This window comes from Barbus barbus (genome assembly GCF_936440315.1).
Source record: "Barbus barbus genome assembly, chromosome: 26".
Classification (NCBI taxonomy): domain Eukaryota; kingdom Metazoa; phylum Chordata; class Actinopteri; order Cypriniformes; family Cyprinidae; genus Barbus; species Barbus barbus.
The window spans coordinates 1,033,195-1,058,039 of NC_136754.1; the positions used below are offsets into that span (position 1 = coordinate 1,033,195).

A 24,845-nucleotide genomic window follows, 5' to 3' on the forward strand; every position below is an offset into this window, starting at 1 on the left:
TCATTTTTCTGCGGTTTTTCAAATATGGAGGCGTTTGAAGAAGCTTTCAGTTGCGTTCTAAGCAGAGGGACAAGTCAGTGGCAAACCTCAATTCTTTTCAACATAAAATTATGCAGGATTAGTAAAACAATACCTGCTACGCTATGCTTCCTCTCTCTCTGACAGTGAGTTCACATCACACACAGCTGTTTTTTTAGTTAACTATAATAACCCTAGTTTGAAATGGTTAGCGTTGCATGCTGTGCACAGTTTCACAATCTTATTAGAAATAGTAAGATTTATAGGATTCATTGCAGTGTATTCTCCATCATTCTCCTATCACTAGATAGAAAGTGATTTTTTATGAAGGAAAGAGTTTATGCTCTCTGTGCATGAGAACATGGAAACTATTTAGGTTTGCCAGCTAAAAGTTTCCAGCTTTATCTTTAATTGTTCAGTCATCTTTGTACAGATATTATCCACATAACTGACACTGAACTGAAATGTTTGCAAAGGGAAATATCAGTTATATGCTGCTTATATTTTGCTGTTCAGGCACATTCTCACTATCTGAATACTATCAGAAGCCACATGCAGCTGTAAACACTTCTTAAAGCACATGCGGTAAAATTAGGCTTGGCTGCCTGTAAATATGAACACACAAGCATCATTTCCTGACCAAAGACCACCACACCACAGAGCAAACACACGCTGGATTGTGCTCAGTGTGTTTCAGTGAGTCAGTGTTACCCATTGGAAGTGTATCTTTCACCAGGTGCAGGTCAGACCCTCATGGGTAGGTGCAGTGTTGAAGTGAATTTGTCCGTGCATCAGTTAAGCTAATGCTTTTCTCAAATAAACGTCTTTCTGGCAGGTTGCCAATGCTGTTTCATACTCTGAGATAGGACGGCCCTTGCTAAAGGTACAGTTTTGATTATATCTGCATTGTTTACAGAGATCTTTTTATTATAGGCTGCTCGATGCATTCAGGTGTTTTTGTTTGCTATGGTTGTAACATGGAAATGGAAACGTAAACCATGATATCCCCTGATTAGTTACCTAGTGATCAATATATCAAAGTCAGATTGTGGGGTTTTTGATCTACTTTGCAGAATAAAAGTCCCCACTTAATGTAATGGCATAGAATAGAGTGAACGGCAGTGTTTTTTTTGTTTTTTGTTTTTTACAACCCCAATTAAAAAAAAAAAAAAGTTGTAAGGTTGAGGAAAAATGTAAATTACAAACAGAATGCAATCATTTGCAAATCTCATAAACTGGTATTTTATTCACAATAGAACATTATAAAATATATTTACAAATATCATATTATCAATTTTTTTATTTATTTAAATAACTTCTGATCATTATGTCAAAGTCATATTTGGTGTGTTTTAATAATTATATGCTTTCTGAAAAAGCGCATGCAAAGGGAGTTTTTATACTAATGTGTTTGCATTGAAAATACTGTAGGATACTTGAGTTCACAGCTGATTGGTTCCTTATTAGTAAACATTATGAGGTGATTTGCAGCTTCCCTTCCAGTGCAGAAAGTCTTCAGCTGTTGTAGTGTGAGTTAGGATGATAAATCACAGTATAGAAACAGTGCGTGATCCCGCTACTGCTGTGAGTTTGCTTCCTGTATTTCAGCATCTTGTTCTGCAGATATGAGTTCCTGATGTGTTTGGACATTTCTGACCTCTCTCCTCGTACCCTGATCCTCATTCCTTCCTGTCCAACAGAATTTACTGCTATTGTCCCGTCATTCAGTCCTGACCCTGCTTTATCTCTGCTAAATTACCCGTTTCACTCTCGCAAATGGAAAAATTACACTACTTGCTGTTGGAAACAGAGTCGTTTCCAGAATAATACAAGCAATTTCATCATCTATTGAGAGACTCAGAACAGTTTTATAGCTTGAAATTGAGAGATCCATCCAGTAGAGCACTTTTAAGAGGCTGTAACATCTGCGAATAGGAGATTACAGTATCTGGAATGGGCTTTCATTGTTGAAGGATTCTGTGTTTGTGAAAGACTCCAGCTGTTCTGTAGCTTATGCCTGAAGATTACTGTATAATTGAGGTTTGCACTTTCAGAATCATCGTCATCAAGATTTTTTATTTCATTCCATAAGTATGCATAATTTTACATATTAACCACAAAAGGTGTAAACTGAATACTTTGCATATTTTACCTACCCTTTTTCATAAGTGTCACTTCCACTACTAAATTTAATCTGTACAAAACACACAAAAACAAAACAAAAATGTCACCTTAAATGAACTTAAAATAAATCAGTACAATGTTTTTCAATTATTTGTACACATTATTAATTTTGAGTTATATAGTTATAATCTGATTTTTAAACAATTTTAAAATTTGCAAAGTGAAATACATTTTTAATTCATTATTACAGTTATTTCACCCCATTGACAGATGTACTTTTTTTCTTTTTTTTTTTTATATTTATATATTTTTTTATAATATGCATTGAGTTTATACAGACTCTCTCATTTCAAACAGCCTCTGAATACATTTGGCAAGTAAATTATTATGTGCTTCATACTTATATGTGCAAGTTTGAAATCAACCACATCATTACATTTTAAAGAATATAATTTAATGATTAATAAGTTGGTTGATTCATAATAGTTGGGTTGATATACAATCCTTATAGCTTTCTACTGTAGCTGAAAGATTATTATTGATTGATTATTGAAAGATTACTATTATTGTTAAAAAACTTTATTTCTTTACCATCAGGTCTGTTTGCTATAGTAAAAGGTTTTTTTTTTCTGTGCAAGCTACTTTAAAGGTGCATTAAGCATTTGCATTTAACGCCTAAACATAGATGTGAGGCTTCGCTTTAGCGGTGTCTAGATTTCAATATTTCATCTCTTGTAGGAATAACAGGAGGTTATCTCCTCAAGTGTGATCAGGAGTACTGAAGCTTCCAGGAATGAAAACCATCTCTTTACAGATTTACAGTGAATGCTTTTGGACATTGGCCATGTCTGAAGTAATGTGTCGAGTCCACAGCTGCTGTGAAAAACAAACCGCAGTTCGCACATCATATATCAGATGATTTTATGAGCTCCGGTCCTGAGTATCACAGCTTTTAACGAAATTGGCATTTACTCACCCTCATGTCAAACCCATATGACTTTTTTTTTTTTTTTTTTTTTTTTTTTTTTTTTTTTTAAGAATTGTGGCCCCATTTATTGTAATTGCATAGGAAAGAGTTTTTTAATTTATATATTTTTTTAGTTATTTTAGTATTTTTTGTAATATTTTAGATTATTTTAATTTTCAGTGTTCATTTTAATTTTAGTTAAAGTTTTAGTGATTTTGTTGTTTTTGTCATTTATATTAGTTTGAGTTTTTTGTCTGTATATATATCGATTTTATGAATTGATTTCTGTTTTAGTTATTTTAGTACTTCAAGTTAAACAAAATGAAGATGATAAATATTGCCTTTGCAACTAGCAGAAATAAAATAAGTTTAAAGTTTTTATATATATATATATATATATATATATATATATATATATATATATATATATATATATATATATATTTATATATATATATATATATATATATATATATATATATATATATATTTCAGTTAATTTTAATTTTATTTCAAGGAACAAAAATATTTATGGTTTTAGTTTTAGGTAACTAAAATAACCCTGGTGAACAGCACATTATTAAAATGTTTTCTTTTGTTTTTCTCTGAAGAATGTATAAATAAATACACATTTAGACACAAAATTTGGCTAAACTAAAACTGCTATGTGTATTTCACTAAAGTGATGTTAGTGACTGATGTGTCAACTTCTGAACATGTTTTTTGTGGTTATTTTTAGGATCTGCCATTCATAGATGAGTTGTCCAACCAATCGCTGTTCCCCTCGCCATCTGATTCTCTGTCGGAGTATCCAGACCCTTCTGGATTTGCCGTCGATGGCCTGGCACAGTTACCCACCGAGGGCCCTGCGGCACCCATGTACTGGGATATACCTGGACACAGTCAGAGACAGGTATTCATGCACTACTTTTCTCTCAGATATTTACCGTTTTCAATGGTCCCACAGATGTTTGTATGCATGTTTTTAAACCTATTATGCTTAATAAGCCAACAAAGCTTGTGTTCATGTAAGCACGTTAATCCATTTTCCTGTATCGGCGTAAACATCTTAAATGATCCAGCTGGATTTTTGCTGATTACCCTGATTTCGGCCAGCATTGTGAACACCTGTGTGTGTCATACGTGACAGGAAAGCATCCTTACTGCAGATTGAAACTAGAGATCGACCGATATATCGATTTACCGATATTTTCCCGATATTTAAGCATTTTCCCATAATCGGATATCGGTTTTGTAATATCGGATTCGCCGATAAACACAGCCATCTTGTGGGTGTTTTGAGAATTGCGCGCAGGATCGCAATTGCAGCGCATCTGAGGGGAGACTAGACAACAACAACGTTGTGCAGGTACTTGATTTGCTGTAGTTAGTAAACTATTTAATATTACAGTCATTAATACACAAATTAGATGTATTACATAAATGCCTGATATATAGTTTATGCAACTTGGCTCTAAGAAATATGATAAGATACTCAGTCAAGCCCTGTCCCTATAAAGATATAACTTTGCATGAATTAAATAATACAGCCATGAATGATTGCATGTTGGAAATAAAAGCATTGAATTTAATTCTCTCTCTGTTGTCTATATGCTCATCATTAGTCTCGTGAAGCCGCTTTCATATTGCAGTTCACTCAGCGGTTGATGCTCAAGAAATGCTCAGCACGGCCACTGCATGTAACTTTTAACAAGATTCACTTTTTTGAAGCACCCTAAATTGTATTAACACTTACTATATAACCATTATTTCGTTTATAAACCTCTAAATTAATACAACTCTATGGAAATTCTCTGCAATCGATTGCAGTTTGAGTAGCCTATATTTCTGTGTAAATGCATAGATAAACTGCGCTGTCAAATGAAGTTGATATGACTCCGGTCCTTTATTTATTTTCTCCATTTGAAAACATTAGACATTCTACGTTTATTTTGCTTACTGCTAATATTAGTGTTGCTGCTAAAGCTTTTTATAAATAAAATAAAATGTTTTGTTCTAATACGAAGGTTAAATTTAACATGACAGGGTTCTAGACTGCGACCAAAATGGTAATTTTTTGTTAAAATTTGACGTGGTCGCATTTGTACGAGTGCATGGTCTGCGCTGCTCCAAAGTGTCTGCTTCATACAGCGCGTGCTGTATACATTATAGATGTCAGATTTCACTGATCACGTGAAGAGAGGTGCTTTCAGCTCGAGTGCTTCATGGGTAGAGCCTGGTTTATACTCGGTGCGTCAGCACGAGCGCGAAGGTGCGCGTCGCGGACGGAGCGCAACGGAGGAGCTGGTTTTCAAACTAAAGTAAAAGACCGCTTCGTAAACCAGAGAAGGTGAACATGGTGGTATTCTTGTAGAAAAAACATGTAAGTCCTGTCAGCTACAGCCAGTTTAGTTTTACTTTTCTTTTTGTTTTCGTTTTGAGAAGCTTGTTATCTTTGTTGTTTACCTCACGTTACACTATGGAGGCTTTCCTTAATTTTTTTCTATTTTTATTATTTGATTCCTCAGTGTTTGCTAAACATTCTGTAATTTATTAGACGTATATAATACAGCATGTGATGTGTCCTGTGCCATGCCTCGTCTTATTAGTTTTTGTTGATAAATGTTATGTAAGCTAGTTTGTCATTGTAACCTACTGTTTTATTGTTGTTGTGCTTTTTAATTAAGAATAACAATGAATCCATCTTTTGTTTTAGTCTTAAAAAATGAAAGGTGTATAGATATAAGCTAAACAGACAATGATCTTTTCTTGTAAAATGTGACACCAAGATCGCAAATTTGAAAGTGAAAGCGCATGAAAAAAGGAATTCCTGTTCACAAAATTTAAATCACAAATAATACTGATAAAAAAGAACGAGTTGAATGTTGAACACTTTCGTTACCATATAACTATAAACTATGATAAAAGTTCATCAGCATGCATTGATTAATCAAATGTTCAAATGTGCAAAAACAAATTGCAACCAAATTATGTGCTCGTGCGACCAACTGAGAAAGTTAGTCGCAAAAGTGAGATCAGTGGGAAGAATGAGTCTAGAGCCCTGCATGAAAGACTGCTAATTCTCAAAACATTTTTTGTTAAGATGACTGAAAGGAGGAAAAACCAAAGTGAAGTATGGACTTACTTCACGCAGTCATTTATTTACTTTATAACAGGAAATAAATATCGGTTCTGCATATCGGTTATCGGGCACATAGACATGCAAATAATTGGTATCGGTATCGGTTATAAAAAAAACAATATCGGTCGATCACTAATTGAAACACATCCAGCCATTGCAATTATTTCACAGTATTGGAAAATAAAATAAATATTGTACACTTTGACAAATTATAAAAATGTATTCTTATATTCCACTCTCAAAAGAGAAGTGGTACAGTCTTAGAAATTGCAACCGTAAGAGCACAATATGAGTCTGTGCTAGAACAATGCAAAGCAATTTCTTAGTCTTTTGTAGGGCTGTCGCGATTCGTCGATTTTAGTCGACTAGTCGATTTTTAAAAATCGTCGACTTCATTTTGCTCACGTCGACTAACCGGCAAAATACCGGAAGTGGTGCATTTCACAGACGAGAATATTTATACATTATTAGACTATTTTCCAAGGCTGCATGATATATTAAACCCATTTAAAAATCATAATTAAGCATAATTGTGAATTCACAAACGCTATGATTTAAATAATTATATGCAATGCAGTTTACACAGTATACGCTCTTTAATTATTTGCATGCGTGTAGGTTAAGTACGTGCGTCTCACAGCGGCTCCGTTCACAGTAGCTCCACAGAAACTTATCATTTACATGTGGAGCGACTCAATCTCACAACAACATGCAGAGATGGAGTATGTGTTTATTATAACCTTCATCTGGGAACACAACACGCGCCATTTCATCAGATTTGTGAGGTAAATCATTTATAAATCTACACAAACACAGGAGAATACATCGCGATTTCAAAATAAAAGCTCAAACCCTCACTCTGTTTACACGGTTTGATGTCCACATATTCATGTAATTACAGCGGCTGTAGCATTTCTGTCCTAAAGAAATGGCCAAATATTAAAGATTAAATGTACGTTTGACTTAATTGATGCTTGGTCAATATTAAACAGTAATGTGGTCGTCGGCGCCCCCTGCAGGCCTTTGTTGTAATGCGTAATCTATATTAGCTCTATTGTTTATAATACATTATGTATTTTAACACTTTTGTTCAATAAAACCATATGATTTCTTGCTTTTGATACTTTATTTGAACTAATTGTTATTGCATTATTGCTATTATATATGTACTTTAAGCCATTTTAAATTAAAATAAGCTATTTTTCACTTAAATCCATTTTCATTACCACAAAAAAGAAATAATTTATAATTATAGGGCCCTATGAAATCTGTTTTATTTCCAAATTCAATTTTGTTAAATTTTATTAATCAAAAACCCTGTCTAATTAATTGAGTTTTACAGTTTTATCTGTACCAAATTCTGTTTTCCATTATTTCTGGATTCCATTTGAATTGTTCCATTAAATTTTAATAATAAAAAGCATCTCCAATTAATTGATTTCATAGTAAAAAAAGAAAGTATTTTTTCAGAAATACTGCACATTTACATTTTTCACCCAAATAAATTCTGGTAAATAATATTTTCTAGTGAATACTCCTTTAAAAAGTGTTTTTTGATTATAATTGTATTATTATTAGACTAGAACACGTGGATATGTTGTCATTCTCACACTATAATACTGAACTTTCAACAAAATTTCAGTGATTTTGACTGAGATGGACACTTGCTACTTTAACTCTGTTGCACTTCACTTTTGCTTTAAAAAAGGATTTCATAGAAATTTGCATTTGGTTTAATAAAATATTTTTAAGTAAAATTGTTGATTTTTTTTTGTGGGAAATTAGTAGTTTAGATTGATCGATTAATCGAAACATTAGTCAATAGATTAATCGAAATAAAAATAGTCGTTAGTGGCAGCCCTAGTCTTTTGACTGCCAGAGATCATTTTTATTGTGCAGAATTGAAAGATCCTTCTGGTAGAGACCGTAATGTATGCAAACAGGAGATTACAGTATTTGGAATGGGCTTTCATTCGATTGTTGAAGGATTCTGACTCAAGCCGTTCTGTAGCTTAAGCCTGACTTGAAGTGTACTGTATAATTTTGCTGTCTCAAAATGGCAAGATATCCTTGCTACAAACGTTATTTCTTAAGCCTCAGGTCAGTTTGCTGTGCAAGCTACTTTAAAGGTGCGTTAACGTGTTTAATCACTAAACATGGACATGTGGCGTTGCTTAAGCTTCTTTTCTGCTGATATTTTGAAATGCTAAGGGGTTTTTAATGCTTCATTAACTCACAAAACAAATTGAATACTTGGAATTGGATACATGAAGGATTACATTTTAATGTCACTATTAGAGAAACTCCTTTAAATGCAGGTTTCTGGCATTGCAAGGTTATTGTTTTCAGTGTGAATTGATAAATTGGGTTATTTTAATGAGCTGATGTTTAGTATTCATCAGTGTATTGGTGTGCTAGTAAACGGATCAACGTTCAGTACTCTATTTAATGTAGAGCCCTGAGCAAGTAAATCTTTTAAGCTTTTTAATTTTTTTTATATTTCAAGTTTAATAAGTCATTGATGCCCCCCCCCCCAGATTTCTGTATTTTCCAACCTGAAAAGTATGACTCAGATTAATTACATAAATCAGAGAAAAAAGTTTTCTGCCAAAATAAAAGCTCTATAATTTAAAGTTTGACAGTAATGAAATTTATAAATATTAGTTATTTTCTGTTACAATAAAATTAATTATTCTTTTTTTTTCATTTTACAGTACAATCTTAATATTTATGTATTTTTGTATTATAATATTTATATTTTCTAATTTAAATAATGAAATTAAAAATATATCTTTAATAATAATAATAATAATATTGTTGTTTTCCTTGTTTTTCTTGTCTTTGGGGGTAGTTCATCCAAAAATTTAAATTGTCATCATTTACTTAACCTCAAGTTGTTCCAAAACAATAGCCATTGGCTTCCATGGTATTTTTCTTTTCCATACTGTGGAATTCAGTGGGTGCCATCAACTGTTTGGTTACCAACATTCTTCAAAATATCTTCTTTTGTGTTCAAAAGAAGAAAGTAAGTCATACAGGTTGAACTTGAGGTTGAGTAAATGATGAACTATCCCTTTAATACTCATCACCAGTAAAGTATATATGTGCAGTCGATATTATTAGCATGTTGTGACCACCCCACATATAGTTTGGGTCATAAATTATTTGTATATACATTTCATTTTTATTTGTTTATTTCTATTTGTACTGTATACATATTTAAGTTTTATTTAAATGACCTTAATGTGTTATAATGAGTTTACACTGAACAGTTCAGCAGCATTTTCTGAATTCTGAGCATCAGTTGAGAGAGTTGAGTTACCGTGATGACTGCAGCACATCCTCAGACAACTAAGAGGACCGTGAAAGCAACCACTAACTCTCGTCTCTCGCATTTACTACTAAGGTGAGTTAAATTAATTAAATGTCTTATTAAACTGTAATTTACATGCTTTAATGCACAAATAACTTTTCAACTGATTATTTATTTTATGAATTTTAAGATGCTTGTCACACAGAAGTTTGTCATGTATTCACCTGAGTAATTTATGTGTACAATTACTTACCTGAGACACTAATTCAGCTAGTTTTGTATAAGAATTAGAGCATTTCTGTGCATATGGTTAAGTTTTCATTTCATTATTTGTTTATTCATTTATTTATTGTGATTTGATTTAAGTATCTATACAGTGTGTATTATTTTTTCCAACATGTTTATGAATTACTTTGTGATGTCTTACTGACTCTGAAATACAAATGTGTATGTGTATTAAAAGACAACAAAGAGGACCGTGAATGTAACCACTAACTCTTGTCTCTCTCGTTTACTACTAAGATTACTGTTTACACTCTTCCCGACTGCCCGGGACCTGTAACAGATTTTTTGGGGGCTCGTCCGGGATCAGCGCTACTCTGACGACTTTTGGTCCAGTGATTTTGAACCGAGGGACAGCAAAGCACATTCCTCAGGAAGAGAGCAACGCGTGTGTGAGAGGCTAAGGGGAGAAGGTGACCAGCATCATCCTCACCAAGAGCATCACCACATAACCAGATCTACCTGAAAGTGCATCATGTCCGACGAAGAAAGAAAGAGACTTATCTGGAACATCAAGAAGAAAGTCTGTACTTTGAACGCAGGTGAACTCTTCCAGTTGGCAAAAGACATTCACCCAGCACCAGTTGCAGATGTTACACCATTAAAGGATGGTGACGAAGAGAGCTACATTAATTACATTGTCACTTACATGCATAGTTGGGAATCATCTAGGCCAGGGGTTTTCAAACTGTGGGTCGCAGAGTGGGACAAGGTGGGTCGCACAAAGCCACTTGGCGGCAGCTAAATGATACATGCACAGTTCCTAGGGCTGGACGTTATACAAAGATTAATTACGAATTGCGATATTGCTCAATGCGATTTCCAAATCGCAAAGGCCGGGATTTAAAACATGCGTTGCCTGTTTTTAAGCGCGGGCGCGCATGAGTTGTAATAACAGTGAGGGTCTCAGAGCAACGCTTGATTATTAAAATGCTCAGTCCGCATTATTAATGAGAAGAAACTCGCTCATTTCACTGCGCTGTGTCCTGCATCAGATTGCATACACCGGGAAATTCAAATGTTGCTAAAACTGTTTCAGGTAGCCTATATTTATGTTCATGCATTTCTATCGTCTGTTTGAACTCGGCGCTGTATCTTTCCGAGAGATGTAAAGAGTTCTTTGTTTTCGTTTGTTCATATGCATTTAATCCATAAACAGAATTTACCAAATTTCCTATTATTTCCTTGCCATGTCATCACTATATAGAGGGAAAAAAGTGTGCCAAAGTTAAAAATTCATTTGAAGATATAGCTGAACATTTATTTAACATCGCAAAAGTAAATTTCTGGCTGAAGTAAATGTCATTTCAGTTTTTAGTTTTTGTTTATTTAAAATGAGACATCTGTTTATTATTTTTCACAATTATCTCACAATTATTTTAATCTCCAAACTGTTTGAGATAATTCTGCTTCGCTTCTTATGCTTTGCAAAAAAAAAAAAGTGTTGGGTTCTGAAGGCATTTTCTGCGCTGAACCCCGCAATGAGTTTAACAACACTCGCAGATTACAGTTCATAGCCACACCGGAGTGAGCGCGTTTCGAAGTTTTATGGACATATTTCATAGACTCATTAACGTCTGTAAATGAAGAAATTAAAACTTAAATATTAGTAGTGAAGTGGTACTATAAAATAAAATGGTTATTTTTCTTAAATACTTAATTTCTGCCATATTACGCTTTTAATTATGATTAAGCTTATAGTAATGTCAATCGTTTTTTGATCTCAAATATTTAGCTGGGTCTTGAAATAGATTGTACTTGTCTAGGTGGGTCATGGAATGGAAAAGTTTGGGAACCCCTGATCTAGGCTACCTGACCAAGGGATAACGGTGTTAATGAATTTAAATGAATGCATTGATGAAATTGTAGAGCAACGTGCTATTAGGACTGAAAAGGTTACTCAGCCATTTATTGCACCTCATAACACAGACACATCATTGGATGAGTACCAGAGAATGTTATCACTATGAGGAGTTAGGTAGAAAACTTTTAGCCAGTAGAACTAAACCTACCACACTTCCTACATCCACAGTCACGTCACACACACATCTTCCAAACAATAATAATATTCTTATAATGTATATTCTAGCATTTCAAGGCAGGAATTTAGTGACCACAACACATCTCACTCTGACACCATGGTCTCCATCAGAGACATTGCAATGTTGCAGTGTCGAGAATTCAAGATCCATGGGGGACAAATAGGAGACAGTGTATCTGACATAAGATTCAGCAACCTGTGCAAGCAAATTGATGAAGGCATTAAGGAAGGCTACACTGAAAGCGAAGTAATTCAAGGGGTGTTCCGCATGATTAAACCTGGACATTTTAAAGATATGTTAATAACCAAGGATGACATGACTGTTGCAGAATTGAAGAGTTTTCTCCAGTCTCATCTAGGTGAAAGCAGCAGTACTGAACTTTTCCAGGAACTCATGACTGCCAAGCAACATGACCATGAGACACCACAGCAGTTCCTGTACCGCATGATCAGCCTAAAGCAGAAGATACTGTTCTGTTCTAGACAAGTGAATTCAGACATTAGATATGACAAACACACAGTTCAGAGTGTATTTATCCATACCGTTTCACAAGGCATCGGCCTAAAACACAGTGACATTCGGTGAGAGTTGAGACCTTTCCTCTTAGATTCCAGTGTCTCTGATGAAACCCTGCTGAGACAAGTAATAAGAATTACAAGTGATGAAAGTGAGATGCAACTCCGGCTGGGTCAGTCTACTCGCCATAAGGTGGTACATGCACACAGCGCACAGTTTGAGTCTGACAGTGAGGCTATAGAAATGGTGAGAGTGGATGAGATGACAAAAGATGACACCATTCGGCAGCTGAGGGTATAAATCAAAGCTTTAACTACATTTACATTTACGCATTTAGCAGACGCTTTTATCCAAAGCGACTTACATTGCATTCAAGTTACAGTGTTTTTTTTTTTTTTACATTTTATCAGCTCTTGCTTTCCCTGGGAATCGAACCCATGACCTTGGTGTTGCTAGCGCCATGCTCTACTATTTGAGCTACAGGAACTACTGCAGTGCTCTCCTTGAAATGGTCTGGAATGGCAAAATTTCCTAACTCATGGCACGAGTATAGTGAGTCACAACCTCGAAAACATCAGCAACCACCTCAGCAGCCCATTCCTACCATCTGCCATGCCACTGGACAATCCAGATACACAGGTGCAGTCTCAGACCCAGTATCCATCACAGCATCAATACAGGTCAAGACCCCAAACACAATTCTCTTCAAGTAGATGTTCTCTTCAAAGGCAGTGACAGTCAAGATGCAACGAATGCATAGATAAAAATGTGACCACTTGCAGCCACTGGTTCCCGCAGAGGGACACAGAGTGGGAAGTTGCCTTCAGAAATCAAGAAACCAGGGAAATGGGGAACGATTTCTGCAGAGGGACAACCAGTGATCGAAGTAAAGTATCCGTCCCAATATGAAATATTAAAAGCTCCTACAGCTACTTCGACTTTGTCAAAACAAATCCACAACATCACATCTCCATACTTATAAAACCAGTCTAATCAAATGAGAGTTGCTCAGCTTGTAGGAGAAAAGTGTCTGTTGAAATATACAGTGAACGGTTATCCTGTCAGTGTTTTATTAGACACAGGAGCCCAGGTCAGCATTATGGATTAGAATTGGAAAGAAATTTACTTACCTCACACAAAGCTTCGCCCACTCACAGAGATTACTGACTCACAGGAACTGGAGGTCAGAGATGTAAAAAAGGACCTAATACATTTACATTTATGCATTTAGCAGAAGCTTTTATCCAAAGCGACTTACATTGCATTCAAGTTACAGTTTTTACATTTTATCAGCTCTTCCATGGTTGGGTGGAGATTACTTTTAACCTTCTTGGGAATGAAGACCCTAGACTGGCTATACATGTTCCTTTTCTGGTAAGCAGAATTGGCTTAGAAAGACCCATTCTGGGGTTTAATGTTGTACAAGATATTATAAGAGGTGGTGAAAATCGAACTTAAGCCTTTTTCACTCTAGCCAACCTCTTCAGGACAGCAATGGAAATTGAAGAAGATAAGGCCAATGCTCTTGTAAATCTCATTCAATACCAGGAGACTTCAAATGAGCTAGATTTGGATATTCGGGTCTCGATAAATGTTGGACCGCAAGATGTTATTATCCACTCAGGTTGTGTCACTCATGTTAAGTGTCATGTTCCAAAAGATGGTGCTGTTCGAACCTGTCATGGAGTGTCCACAGTTGGACCAGTTGATTGTTGCCTAGGGACTTTTGAAAATTCTAAATCCACAGAACCCATATGTTCAAATACCTGTTGGCAATCAAAGGGAAAGGGAAGTGGTGTGTGGCCAAGTATGGTGACCCATACTCGGAATTTGTGCTCTGTATTTAACCCATCCAAGTGTACACACAGTAGTGAACATACACCCGGAGCAGTGGGCAGCCATTGCTGCGGCGCCCGGAGAGAGGATGGAGAGAGTGTTGGTTATTCACTCCCCCCACCTACAATCCCTGCTGGATCTGAGACTCGAACCCACGACCTTCGGATTACAAGTCCAACTCTCTATACATTAGGCCACGACTGCCCCAAATCATGCAATAGCATCAAACTGCCCCGAAAGACCACACTAGGGAGCATTCAGACAGTCAGAAAAGTAATTGAAACTGATCAAGCAGATTTTCAACCTTTGTCTGTGGAAGTGAACAGTATGGACACCCTGACTGGTACCAAGAATGAAGGAAGAAATTCTACAACACTTTGGCACCCTCCAGTTGATTTTAGCTACCTCAGTAAAGAACAGCAAGAGCGGGTAATATAATTGCTTTATGAAGAGTCAGCAGCTTTTGCAAGTGACGATGATGACATTGGATGCATTCCTAGCCTGCAGATAGCAATCACATTAAAGGATAACATACCTGTGCAAAGAACATACGCCCTCTGTACCTAAACCACTTTATCAGGAAGTCAAGGAGTACATTCAAGACTTGTTGGCTAGAGGTTGGATTGTTAAGTCCAAGGCACCATACTCTGCTCCTGTTGTATGTGTAAGAAAAAAAGATGGTTCACTTAGACTTTGCATTGACTATCATTCACTTAATAAGAAGACAGTACCAGACAAACACCCTTTGCCTCGTATACAAGACATAACAGATACTTTAGGGGGTTACAGCTGGTTTTCCATCCTTGATCAAGGGAAGGCATACCATCAAGGGTTTATGGCTGAGGGATCCAGACATAAGACGACATTCATTACACCATGGGGGTTATATGAGTGGGTAAGTATTCCTTTTGGGCTGACCAATGCACCTGCTGCATTCCAAAGAAGCATGGAAGAGATGCTGGACTCCCTTCGAGATGATTGCTGCATACCTTACCTGGATGACATACTCTGTTATGCAAAGACCTTTGAAGACCACCTTGAAGGACTTAGAAGGGTATTAAAAGCACTACAACAACATGGGGTGAAACTCAGACCAAAAAAATGTGAACGCTTCAACAGAGGGGTTCGCTATGTGGGATGGCTTGTTTCTGGTGAAGGTGTTCGCATTGACCCCAAGGACCTCAATGCCATTTTGTCACTGAAAGAAAAGTCACCAAGCACCATTGGAGAGGTACAAAGATTGCTGGGATTCTTAAGTTATTACAGAACATACATCCAGGACTTCTCGAGAATTGCCAAACCCATATATGATCTTCTGCAAGTAAAGAACAATAATGCACAAGGAGTGATGGAAAGAATCAACAAAACCAAAGGGAAAGGTAACCAGCTGCCTTCTAAAACACCAGTGGTCTGGACTGAAGAACACAAGTACACCCTGGGAACACTGATTGACATTCTTACCCATCTACCTGTTCTGGCTTATCCAGATTTCAACTCTCCATTTACTCTCCATACTGATCTGAGAAGGGTTTAGGCGCAGTTCTCTATCAATGGCAGAACGGAAAGTTAAAGGTTATCACTTATGGATCTAGAACTCTTACCCCAGCAGAGAAAAATTACAATCTTCACTCTGGCAAGCTTGAATTCCTAGCTTTGAAGTGGGGTAGATGTGAGAAATTCCGTGATTATCTGTTTTATGCACCTCACTTCACTGTATACACTGATAACAACTCCCTGACCTATGTGATGAGCACTGCCAAGCTAAATGCTGTGGGTCATCGTTGGGTGGGAGAACTGTCTGATTTCCACTTCGACATCAAGTACCGACCAGGAAAAGAAAATATAGATGCTGACACTCTCTCTCCTTGTCCTCTGGAAGTAGAACAGTATGTGGCCTCGTGTTCAGGGGAAATGTCCTTTGATGCAGTTTGTACAATCTGGGAAGGGAGCCAGGTACCAAAGAAATGGGATGTAGCCTGGATAGCTATTCTCATTTCAGCTCAAAACTCTGAAATTACAAACACATGCCCAGAATTATCTCACCATGATTTTCTGTCGACAACACATCACAGTGAGTTACAGAGAGCACAGAAAGAAGATCCTGCTATTAGGGAAATAATCAAACTTAAAGAAAACAACCAAACTCTCACCAGGGAAGTCAGAAGAGGGTTGCATGGCCCAGCCAAGAAGCTATTACATGAGTGGCAAAAACTGCATATTGACAATGGCTTGCTGTATCGCAAGACCACTCATCAGAAATAACTGGTCTTACCTGCAGAATTTAAGAAGAAAGTCCTGAAGCATCTTCATGATGATATGGGTCATGTGGGCACAGAAAGGGGGATACATCTGGCAAGAGAGAGATTTTATTGGCCACATATGAAAGTTGACATTGAAAATTATGTCACAAGAACATATTCATGTATTAAGCAAAAGAAGCCTGTTAGACATGAGAGGGCTCCAATGGGAAGCATCACAACTACTTTTCCTCTTGAACTCGTTTCCATAGATTATCTCCACTTGGAGAAAAGTAAAGGTGGTTTTGAGTACATACTGGTTGTTTTCGATCACTTTACCAGATAAGCTTATACAACCAATAGCAAGTCTGGAAGAACAGCAGCCGAAAAGATATTCAATGATTTTATTCCACGATTTGGATATCCAAATAAGTTGCATCACGACCAAGGAAGAGAGTTTGAGAATTAACTGTTCAAGACCTTGAGTAGACTGTCTGGAGTTGGACATTCAAGGACTACCCCTTATCACAAGGCAAGGCAATCCTGCTGAGTGATTCAATAGGGTTCTTCTACAAATGCTGAGAACACGCCAAGAAAAGGAAAAGGAGAATTGGAAAGAACATCTAGCACGTGTTGTCCATGCTTATAACTGTACAAGACATGAGGCAACTGGATTCTCACCTTTCTACTTAATGTTTGGTCGATCTCCACGTTTGCCAGTTGATCTACTGTTTGGACTGAACTTAGAAGAAACAGATGAGTCTCCGACAAGATATGCTGACAGATGGGCTGCGCGAATGAAGGAGGCATAAAGAATTGCAAGTGAAAACAGCAGACTGTCAAGTGAAAAAGGAAAAAAAATATTATGACCATCAGTTAAAGGGTATAACTCTGCATCCTGGAGATGGAGTGCTTGTCCAGAATATGATGAGAAAAGGTGGACCAGAAAAACTTAAGTCTTACTGGGAGAAACAAATATACATCATTAAAGAACAACTAAATGACAGCCCAGTTTATAGAGTCAGTCCAGAAAATGATCCAGCAAAAATTCGTACCCTACATAGAAACCTGCTACACCTTGTAAATGACTTACCTGTTGACCTACCTGTTTTGTCACCTGTACCAGAGATGCCATCTGCAGCAGAAAAGGGTAAGAACAGAATGATGAGAAAGACAAGGTCTAAAAAAAAGAGAGACACTTCATTAAACAGTGATACGACTGACTCTGAAGACGAAAATACATCCTACTGGATAAGGATGCCAGAAAATACACCAAAAAGAACTCAAAATCTACAACCTATGTTGTCAAAGGAGAGAAGAGAACAGGAAGAACTTACACTTCCAAGTCAAGATTCAAGATTTTTATTTGTCACATACACGGTTATAACCAGCAGTGAAATGTAAGATCTCAGAGGACCTGTAAGAGGAAAGAGAGAAAGCAAGCAAAAAGAGCAACCAACAGAAACACAAGCAAATGAAGAATACTTACCTGTAAATGAGGAGCCATTCGTACCAGAGAGTATAAATAGGGAATACTTACCTGCAGAATCACAAGCCGATGAAGAATACTTACCTGTAGATGAGGAGACATTCATACCAGAAAGCATCCATGACAGAGGCATTCCTGTTGTCTTAACTAACCCACACACAACTACACAAAATTCCCCCTCAATAGAACCCAAAAGATCTACAAGACATCGAAGACCAGCACAGAGACTCACCTACTCACATTTAGGTCAGCCATTATTACAGACACACACATCAGTTAATACTTTAGGGTTTAATGGGACAGAAGTAACACAATACTACACCTATCCAACACCAACATACATATCATCATTCTACATATCTGCTCTTTTCATACCATACCAGACACTGACACCAATAAATTACCCAATATTTGTCTATTGAAAGAAAAAAAGGAACCAACGAACCAATATGGTTATTTAAACAATATTTGGATGCATTAGCTTCTTTGTAGGGGAGAGTGTGACCACCCCACATATAGTTTGGGTCACAAATTAAATTATTTGTATATTTGTATATGACACTAATTCAGCTAGTTTTGTATAAGAATTAGAGCATTTCTGTGCATATGGTTAAGATTTCATTATTTGTTTATTCATTTATTTATTGTGATTTGATTTAAGTATCTATACAGTGTGTATTATTTTTTCCAACATGTTTATGAATTACTTTGTGATTCAAAGTGTCTTCTGAAATACAAATGTGTATGTGTATTAAAAGACAACAAAGAGGACCGTGAATGTAACCACTAACTCTTGTCTCTCTCATTTACTACTAAGATTACTGTTTACACTCTTCCCGACTGCCCGGGACCTGTAACAATGTAGAGTCTGATTTCTCTTGTGTAATTCCATAAGCATGTTCAACATCTCTGTATCTGTGTTCTTCAGCAGAACCTGAGCGCGTTTCCTGCTGGGTCGAATGATTATAGCGCTCTCCTGTCTGCATCAGTCACAGGATTTAAGGTAGGTCCTCTCCTTTTCTCTGTAATACTCTGTCCTCTGTTTCACTACATTTTATCATCTTTTGTTTTCTGCATCTTCATTCCTTCATTTCCACAGGCTGCTGCTCCGCCGCCGCCGCCACTGGAGGAAGAGGAGGAGGCAGATGAGGAAGAGACGGAGGAGTTGGGGCATGCGGACACATACGCCGAATACAAGCCATCCAAATGTAAGTAGACATGCGGTTATATTAATCTACAGCACATGAGTGAGCAATATGAGCCAGATATGTATTTTTATATCACAGTTATAACATGTTGTAGTGTGTGTAGGATCCTTGCAAGTGTTTAAAAGTCTTGCATTTAGTTTTCTCAAATTTAAAATGATTTTAAATGCTATATTATAATATTTTAAAGGTCATAAATATTTAAAATGGTATAGCAAAAGTCCTAATTATCATTTTAAGAGGGCTTAAATTTAGAAATGGAATAACAGTAGTTATGATACAGTCTGATACAATTATTAAACTTCAAAAGAAACAATTTAATTAAATTAGTCCAAGCGGTGCACGTTCAAAGTCAAAACGCGGTGCTGTTTCAAATTCTACAGGCTCGCAATCAATTAATACCATGCATTTATGCCAAACAATTGCTGTTAATGGATAATGACAATGTTTACTTTATAGTCTTTATAGTGTAATATGTTGTAGATGCTTGATAAAGTCCATATTTTATCTTTTTGAATGAGCAGCTGGAAGTAGCAACATTTCAGAATAAGAGTCCATGTGTATTTTGGACTTGTTTTTAATTAAAAGTCATAAATTATGCATAACCCCCCCCATATGACATATGATTTTATTTGGCCCACCATGTATAGTAGGGAAAAAAAGGAGGGGAAACATGCTGGTGAAGCACATTTTAATTTAATTTTTTTATGCTTTTTTTTTTTGTTTAATTTTTGAATTATAAGTGAATTAAATGTAAAAATATATAAATATATATATTAAAAAAACATTTAAATTTAATAAAAAATCATGCTGCCCATCCCTCGTACACAGCAGAAACTCAACTCACTTTCACAGTTTGTGGTGCTTCTGTGGCAAATCAATACTCTGTTCACATGTGTGCAGCTACTATAGGAATCTCTCATCCTGATATTGTGGTGGAGACCAACACACTGTCCAGCGTTCCTCCTCCGGACATCACCTACACACTGTCCATTCCAGACCGCAGCATTAACTCCGGCCTGCTGTCTGCCCTGCAGCTGGAGGCTATCATCTACGCCTGCCAGGTACCATTGCTCTCTCTGCTCTTCTCTTTCCTCTCACAGATGAGTTTAGTGTCAATGTATTAGGGCTGGGTGATATGGCAAAAAATTAAAATCTCTCTTTGTTTTTTTAACAATTTTTAACTAGTCAACTTGAAAATTGAACTACAACCTGATTCAAGTAGCTTTTACTTTATTAACCCTCTAGTTGTTAAACCCTCTAAATGTTGAACAAATCACTTGTTAAATATCTTTGCAGAAAAAATGCATAAGCTACAACTACATCTTGTACAAACTTGTCTTATACATATTAGGGCTGGGCGATATGACGATATATCGCGATGTCGATGTCAACAGTCAGGTAAAAGACAATTATCGATTTTATCGAGAAAAAAAAAAGACATGATAAACCTAGCAACCTAGTAAATTTACATGGCCCCATAGTCACCATACAGGTCTTTTTGCATGCAAGAATGAAATAATTTAAAATTACTTCTAATTAAAAAGCAGTTCTTTTTATTTTGTTAAAAACGGGCCAAAAGAGACCTCAGAACTAGGCTACCAGAAAAAGAAAAACTCATAATTAATTTTTAATCCCTGCATGATTTTAGTCATTCATGATAAATATCATATAGCCTACGTTATAGCTTGACTACAAGTTTAAAAACAATGAAACAATTGTTATATTCAAGGAAATTAAACTTACCATCATGAAATGTCTACACAGGCGATAATGCCAAAAAGAAAGAGAAACATCGGAAAATAGGCATATTTTATTCAAGATATTGAATGAATGAATGAGGCATTTTTTTTAATTACATCAACATGCATTTATCATTCTTACAATCACTGCCAGAATGTCCAACCTCACCATGATGAACTTAAAATTGGGTTCTATTATTGTTCCTCGACAGTTCTCCTCACAAAACGAAATTCATTTCAAACACAAATTTGATAAGAACAGAATGGAAATGATTAGCAACACCAACATAACAGTAAAGCTAATGTTTTCTGTTAGTTTAAACACAAACTAAGAAAAAGTAAAACCGAAACTTTAATGTGGCAATAATTAAGACCAAACTGAACGTGTGTTTATGGTACATGTCGGCAATATTGTCTCGGCCGGGCCGAGGCGGGCGGGGCGTGGTGGAGGTGGGGCTTGGTTAGACAATATTATCAGATATCGCAATATTTTTTAACGGCGATTATCGATAAGATATTTTTGACATATCGCCCAACCCTAATACATATTATATGTTCAGAAATAATACGAGGAAAATGCTTTTTTTTTTTTTTTTTTTCTCAAAATTTCAAAATTTCTCTTTATTGTTATCATTGGCATAATTCTAACGTTTGGTAATATTTCCATTCCAAAATCACGATTCTTCGATTTCTACAAAATAAAATCGTGGCAAAACATTAAATTCATAAAATGTTTAAATTCATAAGAATCCATAAAATCTGAAAAGTTGCCCAGCCCTAGAATGTATAAAATCTCCTTTGTGCTCATGTTCTTCAGCAACACGAGGTGATTCTTCAGAACGGTCAGCGGGCGGGGTTTCTGATCGGAGACGGAGCCGGCGTCGGGAAGGGCCGCACTGTGGCCGGAATCATACTGGAGAATTTCTTAAAGGGACGGAAGAGAGCTCTGTGGTAAACACCTGCATGCATCTCTAACGCTCACGTTCAGTCAAACTCATCTGACCGTTCATCTAACCAAGGGATCTTTTTCTGGGAATCTGCTCTGTTTTAGGTTCAGTGTGTCAAATGACCTGAAGTACGATGCTGAGAGAGATCTCAGAGACATAGACGCTCCCAACATCCCTGTGTTTGCTTTAAATAAGGTTTGAGAACTGACTTGTCACTGCTTTTTTTCATCTTTATTGTACATATTGTCTGGGTTTTCCAAAAGTAATGGATCTAAATAGGCTTTGTGAGTTGATGAAAACCAAATAATTAATTAAATCATAACAATGTAAAATTTACATAATTTAAAAATAAAAACACAAAATTTAACGCTTGCTAAAAACACTTTAATAATTTATTTTTTAAAATATTAAGAAGAATTTTTTTTGTTTTACAAAAAATAACTTTTACAATAATAACAGGAGAAAAATACAGGAGAATAGTGAATTTTTTTTTTTTTATTAGTTTACCTGCATTTTATGTGACCATTAACTTTAATTATATAACTATAATTTTTTTTTAGTTTTTAGTAATTTTATGTCCTTTTTAAAAAATGTTTTTATAATTTATGTATTTCTTTAAATATTTCAATATTTCTAGTTAGCTTTCATTTATTTTTATTTCAGTTTTAGTGTGTCATTTTAATACTTCATTTTTTTCAGTTAGTTGCCAAGGCAACATTTGTTATTTTTGTTTATATTTTTCATCTACTTTTTTTATTTCAGCTATATATCAGTCAACTACACTTATTTTTAATAGTGTTTGTTGTGGTTTCACTTAACAACGCTGCCTTGAACCTGCAAATATATGGTTAAATATTAACTTAAACTCTCAGAAGTACATTTTATGTTAAAGGGCTTCAGCTGACAAAACAATGTTTGTTATGCCATTAGAAAGTAGACATAAAGTTAAAAATAAGGTATTAAAAATACTCCCGCAAATCTTAAAGTGTCTAATGAGAACATCACAATCACAAGAGCCACTTATGCAGCTTATTTTTATAAATGTTGTGTGCTAAGTTTGCATTTACTCCTTAAAATTTACTGGAATAAAACTGCAAGGCAGCTGAAACATTTATATTTGTATGAACTAGCAATATATAAATAAAAAATATACTTGTATGTCTATTTCATTACAGTTAACATCTTATTTTGTGCTCTGGTTGGTAGAAACTGATACTTTGGTCCAGTCATGTTAATTATTTCTTGTTGGGGCATTAAATGTCTGCGTTTCCTTTTTCATGCAGATTAAATACGGAGATATGGCTACCTCAGAGGGCATTTTATTCGCCACATACTCCGCGCTGATTGGAGAGAGCCAGGCCGGCGGGCAGCACCGCACCAGACTCAAACAGATCCTGGACTGGTGCAAACCCAACTTTGATGGAGTCGTATCCTTCACTTCCAGCGTTGCCGATTGTACATGCATGCATCTTTTAGAAAGTAATGACTTTAGGTTGTTACTGGAAATTATAAGGTTGCTTGTTGTTTTTGCTTCTGTACCTTTAAGACTTTAAGACTAAAACAATATGCAAATGATCTCCGTTAAGATTGGCTAACTTCCGTGTAGCATCATAGTGCACACTGTTATTCTTCAGAGCGCCTCAAGTTGCTGAATACTAATTAACTCTTAATATGTATGAACAAAACTATTGTAACAGTGCTGTTGACCCTTGACCTTTAACCTTAGATTGTGTTTGATGAGTGCCATAAGGCTAAAAATGCGACCTCCACTAAGATGGGTAAAGCAGTCCTGGACTTGCAGAGCAAACTGCCCCGGGCGAGAGTGGTGTATGCTAGTGCCACAGGTGGGTGTTTCTAAGAGTTTTTTTAAAGAAATCTCTTCTGCTCATCAAGGCTGCATTTATTTGATCCAAAATACAATAATATTGTGGAATATTATTACAATTTAAAATAATGTCTTTCTATTTTACTATATTGTAAAATGTAATTTATTTCTGTGCTGCGCAGCTGTATTTTCATGTCACATGATCCTTCAGAAATCATAATAATATACTGATTTACTCAAGAAACATTTCTGAATATTATCAATGTTGAACACAGTTGTGCTGCTGAATATTTTTCTGGAAACTGTGATGCATTTTCTTTTTCAGGATCCTTTGATAAATAGAAAGTTCAAAAGAACAGCATTTATTTGAAATAGAAATCTTTTGTACTTGATTTTACTGTCACTTTTGATCAATTTAATGCATCCTTGCTGCGTAAAAGGGTTAATAAAAAAAAAAAAAGCTTTTTATATTCAGTTTTACTGTCACAGGAATAAATTACTTGACATTATTTTTTAAATATATTCAAATAGAATTTGTTTAAATTGTAATACTATTTTATAATATATTTTTTTTCTGTTTTTAAATCAAATAAATGCAGTCTTGGTGTGCATATTTTTATATTTTCTGTTTTTATTTAATTATATTTTTTTTTATTAATTTTGTTGGGTTTTTTTGTTCATTTTTGTTAGTTTTAGTATTTAGTATGTCTATACGCTTTTTTTTTTTTTTTTTTTTTTTAGTTTTAGGTATTTTAGTAAAAGTTTAACTAAATGAAAATAAAAAAATTTGCCTTGACAACTAGCTGAAATAAAATAAGTATTAATAAATAAAAAATTTATAAATATTGTATTTTCTAAAAATAAAAAAATTAAGTTACAAAGGTTTGTTTTTTTATGTTTAGTTCTTTTTGATTTGGAAGATTGGTTATTTTCCAAAGGAAGCCATTGCCAAATCCCCTTGAAAATGGTTGATTATGGTTTCATGCATTCTGAGCTCTTCTGAGGAATAATGAGACCTGAGTTTTCTGCCTTCATCATTCTTATTCTCCAGGTGCTTCTGAGCCAAAGAATATGATATACATGAGCCGACTGGGGATCTGGGGGCTAGGAACACCGTTCAAGACATTTGACGACTTCCTGCATGCTATTGAGAAGAGGTC

At 35.6% G+C, this 24,845-nt stretch overlaps 1 protein-coding gene across 8 annotated transcripts in view; it reads left to right on the forward strand.

Moving 5' to 3' along the window:
* The window catches only part of LOC306846058 (protein strawberry notch homolog 2-like), a 51,494-nt gene that overhangs the window by 4,699 nt on the left and 21,950 nt on the right, over positions 1-24,845 (forward strand). For 3 of the 8 annotated variants that reach the window (XM_079379146.1, XM_079379145.1, XM_079379144.1), the window contains exons 5-13: positions 3,849-4,022; positions 18,898-18,969; positions 19,066-19,174; positions 20,075-20,235; positions 21,731-21,864; positions 21,965-22,055; positions 23,144-23,287; positions 23,587-23,704; positions 24,737-24,842. In XM_079379146.1, coding sequence (XP_079235272.1) covers positions 3,849-4,022; positions 18,898-18,969; positions 19,066-19,174; positions 20,075-20,235; positions 21,731-21,864; positions 21,965-22,055; positions 23,144-23,287; positions 23,587-23,704; positions 24,737-24,842 — 1,109 coding nt within the window. Of the gene's footprint in view, positions 1-859; positions 902-3,848; positions 4,023-18,894; positions 18,970-19,065; positions 19,175-20,074; positions 20,236-21,730; positions 21,865-21,964; positions 22,056-23,143; positions 23,288-23,586; positions 23,705-24,736; positions 24,843-24,845 lie in introns of those variants that run through there. The other 5 variants (XM_079379141.1, XM_079379142.1, XM_079379143.1 and 2 more) reach the window with 3 other exon arrangements.